The 19637-nt window shown below is 40.0% G+C and overlaps 1 protein-coding gene across 1 annotated transcript; it reads left to right on the forward strand.

The window, feature by feature from the left end:
• The first annotated feature begins 731 nt into the window (after window positions 1-731).
• CLDN11 (claudin 11) lies at window positions 732-18478 on the forward strand. The gene is made up of 3 exons (XM_039337951.1): window positions 732-1051; window positions 6950-7114; window positions 17333-18478. The coding sequence occupies exons 1-3, from the start codon at window positions 826-828 to the stop codon at window positions 17563-17565; spliced, it is 624 nt and encodes a 207-aa protein (XP_039193885.1). The 5' UTR covers window positions 732-825; the 3' UTR covers window positions 17566-18478.
• Window positions 18479-19637: the final 1159 nt, after the last annotated feature.

Raw genomic sequence — 19637 nt, forward strand, 5'->3', positions numbered from 1 at the left:
ATCAGCCCAACCATGGAGTGCCATCAGAGTTACTCTGGATGCCTGAAGCTTCTTTTAAGCCAGGGCTTTTCAAACTTGGCCCTTTTATGACTTGTGGACTTCAACTCCCAGAATTCCTCAGTGAGGCATGCTGGCTGAGGAATTCTGGGAGTTGAAATCCACAAGTCATAAAAGGGCCAAGTTTGAAGACCCCTGTTCTAAGCCAAAAGCATCCACTTTGTCCTTAAACCATCCCCAACTTCACCCAATGCAGAAAGGAGACTGAAAATGCCCACCAATCCATCTGCTGTACTCCGTCTATTCCAAAAGGTGCAAATATGAATCTGAGGGTCTGTATTTACCCACTTATTTGCTGCAGTGGTTTTCTCTGCAAAAAGTGTGGTGGTGTGCCTGCATGTTGTAGAATGGGCACATTAATAAGCTGGCCTTTTGTGCTGCCTCTTCTTTTGAAAAGGATGGCGTTCTCTAATACATGTTTCCTCAAATCTTTTCTCAATGCGTTTTCTAACTTAGGATCAGGCCTTGTTTAAGCTCAGACCTAAATGTGTACTCTCTACTCCCCTTTGTCTTTCTGCATTCACTTTGCCTACTGTGTAATTGCAGGAAGTTTTAAACAAAGGGAAAAGGAGAACAAAACTTGGCACATTTTGAGCCACCTCCCTCCATCTGTGTGGGAGCAGTCTCCTCCCAGGGGCTGAGCTAAGAGATGCCAAGCATCTCCATCCCAGCTGATCTCATTTCAGTGCCTTTAGCTGACCACTGGCAGTCAGACCCTCGCCTTGTTGCTTACCAGTTTTTCAGTGTTCAGCCAGCCTTAGGAGAAGAATGGTTGCCACTTGTTTACATCTTACTGGGTTTGTGGCTAGCTTTGTCGGCTGGATTGGCTTGATTGTGGCCACTTCCACAAATGACTGGGTTGTGACTTGTGGATACACCATCACCACTTGCCGGAAGATGGACGAGCTGGGGTCCAAGGGACTGTGGGCCGACTGCGTCATGGCAACAGGCCTGTATCACTGCAAGCCACTGGTGGACATCCTCATATTACCAGGTATGGATTATCCAGCAACTGCCAAAGACTCCCAGCTCAAACTAAACCCCACCGCTTCGGTGCTCGCTTATTATATTTTAAGATAGGACTTCTTAGGGAAATTTGGGAATGTTTGGTAGAATTGCTGGAAAATTTTCAAACAACGTTCCAAAGATTTTACAGGCTATGTTTCAACATGGAAAATGATAAAGAATTAGAACAGACAAAGAAGTAATATATGGGGAAATCTAGTTATGTTTGTTTAGAATCCCAATAACAGCAACAAATTTAGGGTTAATCTTTTATAGAAAGGGTGCATTTGAAATTGTATTTGAATAAACAGAGAGCGAGAGATAAATTTGTGAAGGAATTTATGAAGTGAGGACTCCAGTGAAATAGAGTTGGAAGAGACCTTGGAGGTCTTCTAGTTCAATCCCCTGGTCAAGCAGAAGACCGTGTACCATTTCGGACAAATGGCTGTCCAATCTCTTCTTAAATACTTCCAGTGTTGGAGCATTCACAACTTCTGGAGGCAAGTTGTTCCACTAGTCAATTGTTCTAACTGTCCAAAAATTTCTCCTTAGTTCTAGGTTGCTTCTCTCCTTGATTAGTTTTCATCCATTGCTTCTTGTTCTGCCTTCAGATCCTTTGGAGAATAGCTTGACTGCCTCTTCTTTGTGGCAGCCCCTGAGATATTGGAACACTGCTATCATGTCTTCTTTTCATTAGACTAGACGTACCAAATTCCTGCAACTGAGGAATTCTACGCATTGAATTCTCCCAAGAACCTCCTAGGACATCATAATGTATTGGTGTAGTAAATAATAATAATAATAATAATAATAATAATAAGAAGAAGAAGAAGAAGAAGAAGAAGTTGGAAGGGACCTTGGAAGTCATCTAGTCCAACCCCCTGCTGAGGCAGGAAACCCTATACCATTTTGGACATATGGCTGTCCAGTCTCTTCTTAAAAACTTCCAGTGTTGGAGCATTCACAGCTTTTGGAGGCAGGTTGTTCCACGGGTTAATTGTTCTAACTGTCAGGAAGTTTCTCCATAGTTCATATGTATGGATACAAGCAGTGTGGCCTTTTGCAATTGAGAGATGGAAAATTTATCAATGCACAGATTTTCTAAGTGCCATCCAAGATTTTTTTTAGTGTAGTACTCAGTGTGCCCAGTAACCACCATGGGACCACCATAGTTGCTGTATGCCGTAATCTTTTCAGTTTCGATTTTCAGATCTTCTCCAATTCTTTGTCTTTTGTTATGATTATTATGCACATGCTCAGATCATAATATCCCAATTTCTGGCAAATGGAAACATTCAAAAGGGGCAGAGCAAAAATCAGGCTAACTGTAATAATTTTTTAAATTTACTTTCCACCCAACTTCCAGACACTGTGGCATTGGGTCATCTTTTAAGCCTGTCTTTGACTCCACAGCCAGGCCCTAATTCCTAGAAATTACCACTTAAATTTGTTTGATTCTGGATATTCCACATCTTGGGGTCTCTATTTAACTATCAGTAAAATGGGACTCATAGATGCTTTGACATTTGTCTTAAAATAGGTTGGGCTTAGGGGCTACCTGGTAAATCCTGTTTATAGTATTGGGCAGCCTGGAATGAAATCTAACATACCATCTGCTCTGTATCACGGAGCTCTTTTTTATTGGTGGTTTAGCTTCAGTGACTTTGTGTGGGAATGGAGACAATGAAAATATTTTCCACACTGTATGGTGTAAAATACAAAGCTATACAAACAATAACAGCTGAATTCTGTTATTCCAGCATGGGAAGTTTGTGCTATCAGGGAGGATATGTTTTAGAATCACCATGTCAAAAAAAAAAAAAGTGGGTTTTTTTTATGCTCCCTATCCTATTAGACCATGACTTTACAAGAGTCACTTTCTCCAGGAAGGATATGTTTTTTTTCTGATAATAAAGAACTAAACAAAGGGTTAGCATGATAATTAGCATTATTACTAATAAATAGTGTTCATAGTCATTATCAACCAGTATTAAACCTATGTTTAAGATGTTCCTCGTCTTTTCCAGATTTTAGGATTTGTATACGTGTGTGCATGCATGTATAAAAATCCTGTGTGCATGCACACATCCATTATAAAGGATATAAAGATTATGACAATAATATTTATAATCCACATATAATGCGCACACACACACACACACACACACACACACACACACAGAGAGAGAGAGAGAGAGAGAGAGAGAGAGAGAGAGAGAGAGAGAGAGATACACATATAACCAGTGCTTTTTTTGTAAAAAAAAAAAAAGGGTGCCGGAACTCACATACATCACACAACCCACCTTGCCTACCCTACAAGGTTCCATTCAAAAAAGGTGCTGGAACTCCGTTCTGGGAGTTCTATGACAAAAAAAAGCCCTGCGTGTAGCATTTAAGAAAGTTGAAAATATTAAATTGAGAGGATTGATCACATTGTGTGCATATGACATAAAACAATGCTTAAAAGATGCAACAAATTAGAACCATGAAATATTTTATGTAGTCATAGACCTATAAGTTTGTTTCCTAAATATCTCTTATATATTATTATACTACATATGCAGTTGAGGTATAATAGAGAAAAATATATTATTATATTATACATAATATATTTTTCTCTATTATCCCTCAACTGTAGGTCAGTGCCTTGACTAATTACTTGAGGCTGGCTAGTGAGTTCCTGATTAATGAGAGGTTCTAACTAGGAGCTTGACCTCGCCCAGCCAGTATGATATCATTTTTAAAAGTTTGGTATATTGGTCTTATTTCATTGTAACTTTATGAGCACCAGTTTGATTGGTAAGAGTTGGAAATAGACTTTTATATGTTGCTTCATGGACTTATGGAACTCCCTGCCACTGGATAGAAATGACCACCAACTCAGAGGGCTCCAGGGAGGACAGGTTTATTAATGGCCAGTTTCTATGTAATCTCCTAATTCAAAGATTCATCTGAATATCAGCTGATGAAGATTGATAGAAGCTAGAGGATTTTCCAGAAGTTCCAATTAAAAGCTATTAAATAGGATGGAGGAATAGACAGTTGTTCCAGAAAAGGTGATGTTCTATTCTGCTTTTCTTATGTACATGATTGACTTAACTAACCGCATGATTAATCTGCAAATATCCACAAATTCAAGCATAACATGAAAACTGAAATAGGGAAATGTCCCTTTCAGGAATTACATTACTCCAATAGTTAGAAAAGATCTGGCTGAGATATATACTCATATTTTCTGCATACTTTTCAGGAACTTCAATAAATCCGTTCCAATTCCCATATAGCTTAAATTCTAAAAACCCCAGGGAACATTAGTGTAGAAGGACTGTAAATTTTATTCAATTTTGTCCCTGTGAATACATTTCCAGGCTGAGATGTTTTAAATGCTAATCTTTTGACGGCTAATCTTTTGCGGCAGATTTCAAGTAATGGATTTTTAAGGTCGGAATACAAATACTTTGATTAAAATTTTAAAGTCCCAAATAAAATAGCACCTGCAAGCTGGAATTCTGCTCACTTTTAGCAACATGACATCATGAGCAGCCAGCATAAACTCAAACTATAGGTTATTCCTCTCTGGAAGACCTATAGTCCCACAGAGTTTAACTGACTCAGTTCTACACCAGCTCCTGTTTGCATATAATAAATCTAAGTTTCATACTTCTCATTCTCCAGTTTACTGATATCAGTTTTCTCTAACCTGGAGTTATTCTGATGTGCATGACTGTAAATCTCATTATCTTCAAACCTCTAGTGATCATGCAATTATTTTCCTCCCCTAGACCAGAGATCCCCAACCTTTTGGGCACCAGGGACCAGTTCCGTGGAGAAAGGTTTTTCCATGCACCAGAGAGTGTGTGATTTTGTGTGCTGCCTGCATCATGCAAATGGGGCTTTGCTTGTTTGTGCGGACCAGTTGCTGGCATGTCGCAGCCCTGTACCGGTCCATGGCCCAGACCATATTCTTACATCAACCTTGTGGGGTCAGCCCTAGAAAGAGTACAGAGAAGAACAACAAAGATGATTAGAGGTCTGGAGGCTAAAACATGTAAAGAATGGTTGCTGGAATTGAGTATGTCTAGTTTAATGAAGAGAAGGACAAGGGGGGACATGATAGCAGTGTTCCAATATCTCAGGGGCTGCCATAAAGAAGAGGGAGTCAAGCTATTCTCCAAAGCACCTGAAGGCAGGACAAGAAACAATGGATGGAAACTAATCAAGCTAGAACTAAAGAGAAACTTCCTGACAGAACAATTAACCAGTGGAACAACCTGCCTCCAGAAGCGGTGATTTTTAAGAAGAGACTGGACCAGCCATTTGTCTGAAATGGTATAGGGTTTCCTGCCTGAGCAGGGGGTTGGACTAGATGACCTCCAAGGTCCCTTCCAACATCATCATCATCATCATCATCATCATCATCATCATCATCATCATCATTATTATTATTATTATTATTATTATTATTATTATTATTATTACTATTATTAGCTAGAGGCAGAGACTGTGACTGGCCCCAAGTCTTCCAACTGTTCTATGGGGAAATGCAGATTTAAATCTAGATCTCCCCGTTCAAGCTCCAAAACACCAACCCTCTATTTTATTTAAATCTGATGTCATTGCAAGTTGCAGTCATAAAGCTCCTTTGCTGCCTCCTAATATTGAAGATGATTTACTGTTATTTTCTGTAACTGTAATTTCTGCAAGTGACAGGAACATGGTTCAAGTAGTCCTCGATTTGCAACCATTCATTTAGTGGCTGTTTGACATTACAACAACATTGAAAAAAGTGATTTAGGACCAGTTTTCACACTTATGACCAGTGAAGCACCCCTCCCCCCTGGTCACATGATAAAAATTGGGGCGCTTGGCAATGGGCTTATATTTGTCACCGTTGCACTGTTCCAGGATCACGTGATCATCATTTGTAACCTTCCCAGCTGCCTTCTGCCGAGCACAGTCCATGGGAGAAGCCAGGTTCACTTAACCGCACGATTCGCTTAACAACCGTGGCAAAACAGGTCATTAAAATGGAGCACAGCTTAACAACTCTCTTGCTTAGCAGCAGAAATTTTGGGCTGAGTTGTGATTGTAAGTCAACCTGTAGTTGGAAGAAGACAAAAACCTATCATCACCCTATACTTCATTTAGAAATCAATTTGTCAGCTCAGAGAATTCCTAGGCATTCTTGTTTCACTTTTCGCTACATTTTTCAGCCTTGGAGATTATTATTTTGAGCTGATTGGTTGGTTTCAGTCTGCTTGTCAGCCTAGTATTCCAAGTAAGAAAGTTTCCACCTCCCCCTTTTAGAGGGTACTTGGCATGCACAGGGGCTTCACTACAGAGCAGGGGTCCTCAAACGTGGCCACTTTAAGACTTGTGGACTTCAATTCCCAGAATTCCCCAGCCAGAGCATCGTACGTGTACCTAACTTTGTGGCTGGGGCGGGCATTCCTGTTGGGTTTTAGTTCACCCCAAAATCCTAACACTGACAATTAGGAAGAAAATGATAAAAATGTCATGGAAAGTTTGATATAATATAACAAGCCAGCATGTTTGCCAACACCACAGGAAAACAACAAGAACAACAACAACGAACCAGTTCAAAATTGTAGACTCTGCTTCCTGTGTTGTGTTGTCATCTGTGCAGCCTTTGGAAGGGAAGGGCTGTCCTTTCCTCTCTGGAAAAAAAAGGTTGTCCACCCCTGCTTTAGAGGTCCCGCTGAGAGGAAGTGCAGATGGACGTTCTCAGTCATGCAAATGGATATTTCCCTCTGGGAAAGGCCTTTGTTTGGTAGTTGCAGTTGTCGAGGACACCCCTGTTGTTTAAAGCAGATATGCACCATTGAACACTGTAGCTTTGCAAGTTCTGAAGTCTTTCTTCCCACAGGGTATGTCCAGGCATGTCGGGCCCTGATGATTGCTGCCACAGTTTTGGGACTCCCAGCTGTTTTCCTCTTGGTGACTGTTTTGCCTTGCATTCGGATGGGCCATGAACCTGGAGTGGCTAAGTATCGGCGTTCTCAGCTGGGCGGAATCCTTCTAATCCTCTTGGGTAAGGTTTTCCCTGTGTCTCAATTCTCTTCCTCGGGTGCTAATCAAACTCTAACCTAGCAAGTGAGAGATCCACAAAGCTGTGCCTGGCCCCAGGATCATAGTTATCATCACTCTAACCTGGCACAGAGCCAGCCTCTCGTTGAAGGCTGCATTCAAACATGCTAAATTAACCTGTTTTGAATATCTATACCAGGGGTCTTCAAATTTGGCCCTTTTATGACTTGTGGACTTCAACTCCCAGAATTCACGCTGGCTGAGGAATTCTGGGAGTTGAAGTCCACAAGTCATAAAAGGGCCAAGTTTGAGAACCCCTGGCACAGAGCATCATACATGTACCTGACTTTGTGGCTGGGGCAGACATTCCTGAGGAATTCTGGGAGTTGAAGTCCACAAGTCATAAAAGGGCCAAGTTTGAAGACCCCTGATCTATACAATATATTGAATCATACGTTACCCAAATGGCACTGATCTGCCTAACTCACTCTAAACCTCAACAAATCTAACCAATGTTAACATGAATGTAGCTTAAGATGTGTGAATGCATCTACTTCCTGAGCTGGTTAAGCATTGATGCAAGACTCCATCCATTTTATAATGGACAAATTTTTGGTATACAGATAATTCTTGATTTACAATAGCAGTAGCAAGCAAACTCAGTGGGGCAGGGTGGGAGGGTGGGGAGGTGGGAAGCTGGATTTCCTTAATGACTATGTGATTCACTTAACAAGTAGGATGACCACTTAATAACTGCCATTAAAAGGCCATAAAACCAGGCACAACCCACTTAACAACTGGCATGGTTAGCAACAGACCATTCCATCTCCAATTGGGGCCGTAAGTTGGGAACTGCCTGTAGGTACTTTATGCAGATATGCTGGCTTCTCTATATTACAAAATTAAGGTGCTCACTATCCAACCTTGAGTTGGAAGAAATCAATGCTGGCATAAAAGGACCTTTTCCAGTTGCTGATCCCTATCTTGCTTCTGTTCCCAGCTGCTGCCAATGTGCCTGACTTCCAAGTATTAGGTGCCAGAGCTAACAGATTTAAAGTTCCTTGAGGATGTGTTTGAGGTTTATGGTCACACTAAAGGGCCTTCCTTCCAGTTCTTATCTCCAGTCCTCGACTGCCAATATAAACTATACGGCCCCAATAGCAACAGCACTTATATACTGCTTCATAGTGCTTTACAGCCCTCTCTAAGCACTTTACAGAGTCAGCATGTTGCCCCCAATAATGTGGGTCCTCATTTTACCGACCTCGGAAGGATGGAAGGCTGAGTCAACCTTTGAGCCGGTCAGGATTGAACGCCAAGCTGCGGGTGAAGTTTGCCTGCAGTGCTGCATTCTAACCACTGCTGCCAAGCAGCATTCATTTAGTGATTGTTTGAAGTTACAACAACACTGAAAATATGATCATTTTTCATACTTACAACTGTTGCAGCATCTCCATGGCCACAGGATCAAAATTCAGACACTTGGCAACTGGCTCATATTTATAACAGCTGCAGGATTATAGATATGACAAGCCAAGTCAATGGGGAAGCCAGATTCACTTAACAACCGGGTTACTAACTTAACAGCCTCAATGATTTACTTAACAACTGTGGCAAGAAAGGTCACAAAATGAGGCAAAACTTACTGTCACACTTAGCAACAGAAATGTTGACCTCAATTGTGGCTGCAAGTCAAGGACTACCTGTCCTGGAAAAATGACCAAGGATGACAGAACAGTTGAGGTTCACCATGATGGGGAAGCTTATACTGGGGCTGGCTGGTTCACACAATTGCCAAAATGGAAGCAGCTATCAAATTCAGAGGGATTGTCATTTTTCAGGAAACCAAAGAGGACAATTGAGTTTTATTAATATAGAATTCTGAAGATGATTGTCCCTGTGTGTCCTCCTCCCCCTACTACTGGGCTGTTAGGTTTATGTTGGTCTGGAGCAATTCTCATATAATGTATTTTCTTCTGATCAGTATGGAAGACCCAGTCAGTATCACCCTGACAACAATGGCCAATACAATCATCATTAGCACCTGTGCATTTTTGAGCCTTGCCATCTCACAAGAGGCCTTGGTGTCTTTTTTCACCAGTTTATTTAGCTGAGGAGGAGGAGAAGGAGGATGGGATGGCCAAGAGGAGAGTAGCTTCTTTGTGCTGCCATGCCCTGAAGTGGACTCTCTCCTTCTGGCAGCCAGCACTGACATCATGCTTTATTATAATGGATGCCCAGTTTCCACCATACTGGAGAAGACATGTCCAGCTGCAGTAGAGATTTCCAAGTTCTCTGCAATTTGCAATATGTAGTCCAAAATCCAACTGTTCCAACAGGTTAAACAACCAAAGACCTAGAGAGACTGACAGCAAGGATAAGGAGGTTATACATTTCTAGATGTAGCCAGACTACAACTCCAAGAGTTCCTAACCATTGGTTATAATGATTGGAACTACTAGGAATTGTAGTTAAGCAGCTTAACTTAGATAGCTACACAGAACTGAAGCCAGATAATGCCTGAGTGCTACTCATCAGCTCTCTAAACTAGCCTGGAAAGTTGAAAAAGCATTCTAGAAAAAGGCATTACTGTACAGTATTATTCCAACGAAACTACATGGAAGAGGTGATGAAGACATGAGTAGCTGAGCTTGCATCAAAGGAACTTTATACTCTGAATGGATGCACCTTTCTCAGCTCTTATCTTATTAATATTAGCCATTTGGAGAGAAGTAAGCAGTGGGGTACCACAAGGTTCCGTCCTAGGCCTGGATACTAAAACATACAAAGAACAGCTGCAGGACTTGGGTTTGGCTAGAGTCTAAAGAAAAGAAGAACTAGGGGAGACATGATAGCAATATTCCAGTATTTGAGGGGCTGCCACAAAGAAGAGGGCATCAAACTATTCTCCAAAGCACCAGAGGGCAGGACAAGAAACAATGGTTGGAAACTGACCAAAGAGAGAAGCAACCTGGAATTAAGGAGAAACTTCCTGACAGTGAGGACAATTAACCAGTGGAATAGCTTGTCCCAGAAATCATGGGCGCTCCATCTGGAGATTTTTAAAAAGAGGCTAGACAGTCACTTATCTGAGATAGTATAGATTCTCCTGCTTGAGTAGGAGGCTGGACTAGAAGACCTCCAAGGTCCCTTCCAGCTCTATTCTATTCTATTCTATTCTTATTCTATTCTATTCTATTCTATTCTATTCTGTCAGACATTTGGGGAACTGCAGACTCAGCATATCTGGAGGAGGTCACCTGAGAGAAGATTGCTTTAGAGACCATCCCTAACTCTTCTTACTTGTAATTCCAATCTTCTTACATCTGAAAGTGAGATTCTATTCCACTTCTTACAGTTCTGGTGGTTGCAGATTTATAGGATTTTTTCTCTCCCCCCCCTCCTCCTCCTCCATCACTAAAGAATGATATTAGGGTTGAAGCCAAATTGTTATCATTCTTGTTTCTGCCAGCCTCAAAACGCTATTGTGAAGGATTGTAGCTAAGCTGCCAAAGTCACCATTTCTTCATTATTATGGTTTCCATTTTCACAAACCATTGTATAGTTTGTTTCCACTTGGCTTAGCATAATATATAATTCTAGTCATTATGATTGCTATATGCAAACTATACACTATGGGTTCTTCAACGGATCATTAAAAAAAATGGACATCTGGATTTAGCCCCATGTGTGAATGCAAAAATTGAATGAGGCTGGAATTGAGTTGCAATCAGTTCTCTTTTAAAAATTTATCTAGCATATTTTGATGGTGCTATTGCCTTTAGTAAAGAAACTATGTTTGAAAATGGAAAGATAACTTCCTTAATAATGAAGGAATTGTGACTTTGGCAGCTTAGCCACAAACCTTCACAATAGTATTTTGAGCCCGGAAAAATGAGGATGATAACAATTTGGCTTCAACCCTAATATCACTCTTTACTTATGTCGCTCATAGATTATGTGACAGAAATTCTTTGGATTAATTTCAGAACTTTCACAAATGTATTTTTTTAAAAAAATATAAGGTTCCCTAGACTTGTCTTTGTATTTGCTAATACTTAAATAAACTGTCTTCTCTTTAATCAGCTGGCATAAAAGTTGTTCTTCAAAGTTACAAAGCAACACAAATACATGTTTTCGAGGGCATAGACTCTGTACGGGGTGCGGGATAGAAAATTATTTGTTCTTGAAGAGGCTAAGGGAAGCCCTAAGGCAGGGATAGGCAACCTCGGCTCTTTTATGACTCGTGGACTTCTGGGAGTTGAAGTCCACGAGTCATAAAAGAGCCGAGGTTGCCTATCCCTGCCCTAAGGCTTCCAGAATGGGAAAGTTAGAAAATGAGTGTCCATTAGCTGGTATTTCCTGTGTTCTGTTATTGGCCAATTAAGCTGCACAATGATTGGCTGAAGACATCCACGGCGAACTTCGAACTCAGAGCCATAATAATTGTGCCCTGCTGTGGATTGGCAGATAGGAGAGAGCGGAGGAATTGTAGTTTGGTTTAAAACAATTTGCCAGTGGGAAGGATATTGATGTGGCAGAACTTATTTATTTATTAGATTTTTATCCTGCCTTTATCACTTTATAAGTAAATCAAGGCAGGGAGCATGCCTAATACTCTTTCCTCCTCCTGTTTTTCCCACAACAGCAATTCTGTGAGGTATGTTGGGCTGAGAGAGAATAATTGGTGCAAAGTTGCCCAACCTATTGTTTTCATTTCCTAAGGCAGGACTAGAACTCATAGTCTCCTAATTCCTAGGCCAGCACCTTAACCAGTCCACCAGATTGGCTTTCAATATACTCAATATCTCCTGTTTGCATTTTTCCACTACTCTGAATCCTCCAGGGGGGCTCCCTTTTCTCATCTTGGGAAAAAACTATGGGAAGTTCCCTTATGATATCTTTTTCTAAAAAACGATTTAATCGAACTGTGGGAAGCCAGAGAAACTATAAACTGCTGAAGAGATTATGGTTCAATGGGAGATAGGACATTCACATCAGTCTCTTGGCTACTTGCAACAAAATCAGTTCAGGAATATATTCTGAGTTGAAGTCCACAAGTCATAAAAGGGCCAAGTTTGAAGACCCCTGAGGTAGCATCTAAATTTAAATAAATATAAATAAAATAACTCATTCTTTTCTGGCAATTTAAACACTGTAAGAAGGCAAATTAGCCCAGTTGTAAGGAAGAGCTCTTTGTTGGCAGCTAATTAGTTAATGCATTTGTCTGCAAGCAAATCTTTAAAGCCAGAAGAATGAGAGTTGAGCCATTCATATGAATTAATTTGAAAGAACAATCATAGTCTCGTTCCATCCAGCTTCTCTGGGCTGGTATTTCCTAGCTGTGCTTGTCTGTCCAAATGTATTGGCTGAATAGCACCAGAAACATCTGGATGTGCGTGAGGGGTTATCTGGGGTAAAATGGCAACATGACCACATGATCAAGGCCCTCCCCTTTTTTATGCTCATGTGATGCCTGCGAGACATGTCAAAAAGGCAGAGAGTTAACTGTCAGTCATTCTTGCCATTTTGATGCTTTTGACCCTCTGTAGATGTACTGGTCTGTTCTGAGGAATCCAATACAGGACCTAAAGCAAATAATCAAGGCTTATTGCATTTGCTGCTGATTTTCCCTCCAAAAAGTATTGAGAGAACAACCCCTGCCAAAAAAGGGATATGCTCATATTTATACAACTTAGAAAGGCAGGAGAAACTAATGTATAAGTAACAGACGATGTATGCATACATATTCATCGGTAAAGGATCTCAAGTTATTATAAGTAATTTAGTTCAAGTTTCTTCCTGGGCCTATTTCAGAAATCAAAAGGGAGGAATAAACCAATAAGATAATAAAACAGGAAAGAAAGCATCTATAAGTCAAGAGTAGGAGGAGAGTTTGGGAATGCTAGGCTCTAAAATTGCAATTCTGTGGGATTTGTTCTAATAAGATTACAAAATTTGGCCTTAAATCTCTACTAACTTGATTCAATCAATTCCATTTATATAAGAACTGATTTAGATACAGTGTCCCTTCAGCAGAATTCAGTTTAGAACTGCTAGGTTTAAGTTGGTTTTAATCTTTTATTAAGGTTTTTAATTACTGTTAAAAATATATTTTAAAAAAATATTGTGTATCACATTTGCACTGTTTGTCTAAAAAAAAAAGAAGCTCTCAGTGCTTTGTCTTTTGATATCCTGGATGAAGAGTATGATCTTTATTCGAATACAGTCCAGCAGCATCTATGTTGTGTGTGTGTGTGGGTGTATGACCAATGGCAATTACAGCTTTGTGACTGAAGCTTACTTTTCACGATTGCTGTGATCTTGTCCATATCTACAAAAAAGGCAGGGCTTTTTATTTGTCACAGCCACGAGTTTGACTTTTTGGACCCTCTCTGTGGACATTTCATGAGCATCTGCAGGTTTTCTCTGCTTTTCTCAAAAGGATAGTTTGACCCCTGAACAGATGCCAATGGTTCAGTCTTTGCTAAAAGAAATGTCCTTGGCTGGTGGAAAGGAGGAGGAAAAGGAGTGCAAGTTAGCAAAGCAAAACAAGGACAAAACAAAGACAGAGATGAAGGTGATGACTGGAACAGTTAGAGATGGAGAATGGAGAAAGAGATACGTAGAGATAAAAAGAGGAGAGTGTATGGTCTCATTGTAAATCTGCTTCCTCTTTGTAGGAAAGTAGATTCAAGTTAGGAATCAGCAGGAATCAGGAGATCCTCAGGAGGTCTCACTTTCCATCAGGAGATTAGATGCCTCATGAAGTAGTTTCCTCCCCTTGTCTTAGAGGTCTTCAAACAGTGACTTGAGACCAAAAGAATAGAATATTTGTAGCTCATGGTTGCATTGAGCAGTCCTTCATCCTCTCTGAGCTTGGTTGTTTTCTTGCAGATGTTTCATTACTCAACTAGATAACACCTTCAGTGCCAAGTTGGGTATTGAAATGTCTGAAAGAAAACAGCCAAGGTCAGAGACCAGCAAGGACTCCACACCTCTCTGGAACATTTTAGTGAATCCTACACCAAGCAAGAGGCTGGATTAGATGATTCCTGAAATCCCTTATAGCTTTATGATGATATGGTTTTCTGACAGCAACATTTCTTGGTTCCAGACACTGTTTTAAAATGCTTTCCCTGGATATGACAAAGAGAGTTACCTATTGAGAATGCAGAGATTTCAAGTCCTAATGTTCCCACTTCTGCTCTTCTCTGAAGCTACCTAAATCACTGTGGAATTAATGGAATCTCCAGACAAACACACTCTCCCCTCAACATTTCATAGGCTGCTTGAAAACTTTGTGGCAGGGTTGCTCACATACGGTTAACAGTGTCCATCATGGACTTGGGTTGGACGTTTGATGCTCTGGGAGGTCCTAGATAGAAACGATTTGAATTTACCAATCTCCTGTCATCTCTCCTGCTCTTTTCTCTTTTTAACAGCTGCAAATTTGCTTGTGACATCCTAGTCCTCTTAAGTCAAACATTTGATCCCTGTTTTCTATTTTTTCCTGTAATTTTCTTCCTTTTGTAACCTCGGGATTTTGACACTGCCTTATTCTATTTTCCATGTGGTCTCTGGGACACCATAGGTTCTCCTAGCGTTTTGTTACACTTGGGTTCTCAAAGAATTTAAATGATTGAATCCAGTGTGTCTCTCCGCTGCAGGCAAAAAATAATTGGCCAGTTCAGTTGTCAAGTCATTGCTTTTTCCTAAATCAAGATGGGACTTCATATTTTGACAGTTCCATAGTGTTGGATTCTTATGGCATAAATGTAAAATAGAATAATTTTGGCTTTTTAAAAAGCCCTTGGCACAGTGGTGTGTGGGGGGCGGGCAAAAAGATCAGGATGGTGGCTCCCACTGTGTGACCCATGCCACACTTCTGTTTTATGGGCATGCAATGTGTCACACCCACATTAAAAGAACCTGTGCAATTTTGTGTGCCCCATTTCAGTGCTGCCCTCTCAAGCATGTTTTCTAATGCCTTGCTGAAATCTGATGTCCAGTTTCTACCCCCCTTCTCCCAAAAGGCATCTATTATTACCATTACAGAAGACATTTATAAGCTAAGGAGAATAGGACAAGAAAAGATGATGTTACCTAGTCTGGTAACGAAACGTCCAGGAAATAAATTGAAACAAGTTTGGAGAGCAAACCACTGCCAAAAATCTAAAACCCGAGCCACAAGTATTTTCTATTATTTCAAAGGCATCTATTATTTTATCTTATTCTCAGAATGATAGAGAATTTCTTTTGGATTTCTCTTAGTGGAGCATTTACACCAACTCGGCTCTTGGAGGAAATAAAAATTGCTGCTGCAATCCTTTGTTCTATTATACTCTGAAGCTTCTTTAGTTGCCTACATTTTCCAATATATCTAAAAAGTGACTGTGGAAAAGTCTCTTCTTAACCATTTCTATTGGGATTTAATGGTCACATGGAAAGCCAAGGGTACTTCAGATGGTTGAAGAGGTGATTGTAAAATAAAAGACAGATTGCACAATGAAATTTTATTTCCTTCAGAGTAATAACTGATTTTGATGAGATGGACTCTTGACTGAGCATGCTTAGAATTTTTATTTTATTTCAGTGTCTAGTTAATTATTCAGGGATCTAGTTCTTGCAAGGCCAAATTATATGATTGGAGGGAGGAACATTATCTCCTTTTCTTGCACTAAAAAAAGACACAAGAAAGAAAAGCATAATGAAAACAGTAGCAAAGAGATGGAAAAAATGACCTGATATAATCCTCAATAAAAATAGAAAGGAGTCTATTTCAGATTCACCAAAGGGAGATATTTCTTCACAATATGCATTAATTCAGTTTGCTACCTCAGACCACTAGGCTTTGGTGTAGTCAAAGAGTGAAAATCTAAGAGTTAACAATCCCATATTCTGCTTAGCCATGTTTGACAATTAAAAAAAAATTGTCACAAGTTTATTTTGCACCTTAAGCCAATGAGTGAAAGATAATAATAATATTTTTTATTTTACAGTCACAGATCAAAATGCCAGTGTAACAAAAGAAAACACAAGAAAAATACAATTACAAACAGTTAACACCAGAAGCCTTGGCTAAAGGGAATTACAACGTTCTCCTCTAGTAGTTACAGCTCTTAAAAGAAATTTAGAAACCTGAGAAGTAATATAGGAGGAGTCATCTCCTAGACAATATAAGACCAAATTACTAACATTAGAACCAGAGGGATCAATTCCAAGGAGAGACAGTAATTTAATTCTGGCTGTGTTATACATAGGGCAGTATGATAAGACATGCTCCACAGTTTCAACTTCAGCCCTATCATAGGGGCATAGTCACTCACTAAACAGGAGCCTCTTGAATCGACCGTCGAGTAGTGCTGAGGAGTGAAAGATAATTGTTAAGTGCTTGAGCATTTAAGAAATAGTACTTAATGTATCTGCTTTTTGGAGAATTCATTCAGAAAAATTTCTATGGAGATTTTCAGTCATCCAGTCATCCATAGTTATCCCAAAGATGCTTTTTCACGAGGCAACTGGACTTGTTTTTCTTTGAAGATGTTTTGCTTCTCATCCAAGAAGCTTCTTCAGCTTCAGAGCTGAAGAAGCTTCTTGGGTGAGAAGTGAAATGTCTTCAAAGAAAAAAAAGAAAGCATGTTTGGGCATTCAGAAAAATCAATCAAAAGGCTTGCATGACAACACATTCTAATACAGTGGTTCTCAACCTGTGGGTCAGGACCCCATTTGGGGTCGAACGACCACTTCACAGGGGTCGCCAAACAACGCAGTCCGCCATTTGTTTTCCCCTTTTCCTTAGCTGTGCTACTCCCTTTTATTCTATTGGCTTTTGAAAGCCAATAGAATAGACTCTCTTGAATAGAGTCTAATTCTATTGGCTTTCAAAAGCCAATAAGAATTGTCCAGGCTGTCTCTGCCCTGCTGAGCCCGCCAAAAGTCCCATTCTGCAAACGGTGCTGCACCAGTTGAGTAGTCCTCGACTTACAACCAGTTGAGTAGTCCTCGACTTACGACCGGTTGGGGGTTGCGGCATTAAAAAGGTTGAGAGCCACTGTTCTAATAGGTGCCATTGATATGACTGCACAACATCCTGACCTTTAATTTTATTTTAAACATAGGTGCACATTTCAGACACTTGTTAAATCTAGGATTTGTAAATTGCTGTGGAATTCTAGACTCTGTGATGGGCTACAGTGATTTTTTTTAAATGTTTCCCCAGCTCTGTGTGGCATTGTGGCTACCATTTGGTTCCCTGTGAGTGCTCACCGTGAAACCATGATTATGAGCTTTGGATATTCCCTCTACACTGGCTGGATCGGATCGGCTCTTTGCCTCTTCGGTGGATGCATCATTGTTTGTTGTTCAGGTGATGCTCAAACGTTTGGAGAGAACCGCTTCTACTATGCTTCTGGATCCAGCTCTCCCACCCATGCGAAGAGTGCCCACGTATAAGAGCTCCCGAAACTTCCCAAGCCTTGGAGAAACATTTTTGGGCACAAATGGAAGGGTTTACATTCAAATTTTGGTCTTCCATTTACTTCCATCTTCCACCTTCTAAGCTGCATCGGTTGTAGAAGATAGAAAGAAAAAAAACAACCTGGTGTTTGTAAAGCGTAAACACCCCATTTCTCTGAATAGAAATAGCAAATAAAAATCAAGCTAGGTCCAGACACAGTCTTCTTTGGTCAGGCTTTTTCATTCATAATTCTGTCGAAATATTAAGCCTGTTTTCTTTTTCCATTCCTTCCTCCTCCCTCCCTCTTGCTAGGAACAGGATTAACAAATATGTATCTGAATTGTCTGAAACTGATTTTGCAGAATGAGTTACCCCTTCCTTTTATATCACTCAAGGCCTTCTTATCTGGCAGTGCTTACCAAGATGGGTGAAAGAAGCCTCTGTGTTCCAACTGCAGAAATGTTTTCTTTCCCCAAAGATTAAGGGATTATCTCTTTGTTTTCTCAGTCTGAAAACAGAACAAGCGCTATAAGGAAGATGACTATTTCAGTAACAGTGGGTTTTGTTTTGTTTTTTGTCTACATGCATCAGTATGAAGGAAATTAAAGAGACCTATTTCTAATTGCAAGGTAAATAACAAAAAATGTATATATCTCCTTATATATATAGGCAGTGGGACCGATCCTAAATGTACTTTCTTCAGTCTCCTTTCTGCCAACTTGTTTTTTTTACTTTGTTTCAATTAATTTGTATTCTGACATAAGCGATTGAACTATTACCTAAATTTTTGTACTGTAATCAGAGCCAATTCAAGTCACATCCAATGAATACTGATGATGATAATGATGCCTTTTGTTTTGAAGTGAAATACTGTACAATATACTGGAATAAATGTTGAAATTAATGAGTTTATTTTCTTCTCATTTTGCCTGTTGATATCTTCCCTTGCAAATTGTTCTAACCCAGTCATTCTAGCAATTCAGAATGTGGTGTGCAAGTTTTGTTGCGGTTGTGGCTTCTAATATAAATGGGGACACAGGCGTTTAGGAGGGTAAAAAAAAAATCAAGATGGCAGATGTAACTGTGTAAAGTCCTGCCCCTTTTATGTGTGCATGACATTGATGTGAATAGAAGAGGGGTGGGGCTTTGACCGTGCAGACCTCACTGATTGGAGAATACGTGCCTTTTTCCCATTAAAAAATAAATATTAATATAGTTTGATCTAATAATTAGGACACTTTTCCTACAATGTGCCTAACCCATGATTAACCTAACTCATAGATTTACTGAATGAACCCATTTTTCTAGGTTCTCACAACAGACGAAACCTAAATTAACTATTTAGGATTTTTCCCCAGAATATGGCTAGGTAAAATATTGTCTGGTTGTCTAGTTAATGGTTTGTTGTGCCACTTGAAGCCTTTCTTGGAGATTAGAACTGGGTGGCTACAAACAAGAGAAGGGATAAAGTAGAAATTGTAAGGCTAGCCCTATTCTTTGAGAGCTGGCCATATTTCCTGCTTAGTAGTTGATGGTTATACTCAGATCATCATGATCATGAGAAGCTAAGTATATGCATGACTTGTCTGGTGAAGGAAGGGAAGGAAATATAGGACTTCTCATATGAAAGAGAGAGAAAAATGACCCCGTCTTCAGATTGAACCAATACATGATAACTAAGATTTGCTTGTAGATCATGTAGTATTATCCCAGGAATGGGCCCTGAACCTGCCATTGGAATTTCACCTATTCAGTTTGAACTGCAGATAAGAGTTACCTAATTACCAATCCTTAGCCTTGGTGCATCTGATCCCATTGTTTTCAATGGGCTCTGGGATCTCCATTTCAGCAGTGGCTCTAGATATTTGTTAGTTCAGAACACCACCGCTTTGGCACTGAACATGTTAGTAGCAAACTGGCTTGGGAGTCAAACAGATTTAGAACAAAATGTGTATTCTGTCACTCACTGTAATTTGTTATCTTAATTTCATATTGTTTTTCATTCTCTCACTATCTGACACAATGTTCACAGTGTGAACTCTAATTCCAGAGCGTCTTGGCAGAACAT

This window comes from Crotalus tigris, unplaced genomic scaffold (genome assembly GCF_016545835.1).
Source record: "Crotalus tigris isolate CLP2741 ecotype Arizona unplaced genomic scaffold, ASM1654583v1 scf7180000017549.6302385, whole genome shotgun sequence".
Taxonomy (NCBI): domain Eukaryota; kingdom Metazoa; phylum Chordata; class Lepidosauria; order Squamata; family Viperidae; genus Crotalus; species Crotalus tigris.

Bases quoted from the DNA above. Each gene is read 5' to 3' on its own strand.
- CLDN11 (XM_039337951.1), top strand. From the start codon at position 826: ATGGTTGCCACTTGTTTACATCTTACTGGGTTTGTGGCTAGCTTTGTC. The intron at 1,052-6,949 runs GTATGGATTATC...TTCTTCCCACAG, and splicing joins GGACATCCTCATATTACCAG to GGTATGTCCAGGCATGTCGG. The intron at 7,115-17,332 runs GTAAGGTTTTCC...ATGTTTCCCCAG, and splicing joins AATCCTTCTAATCCTCTTGG to CTCTGTGTGGCATTGTGGCT.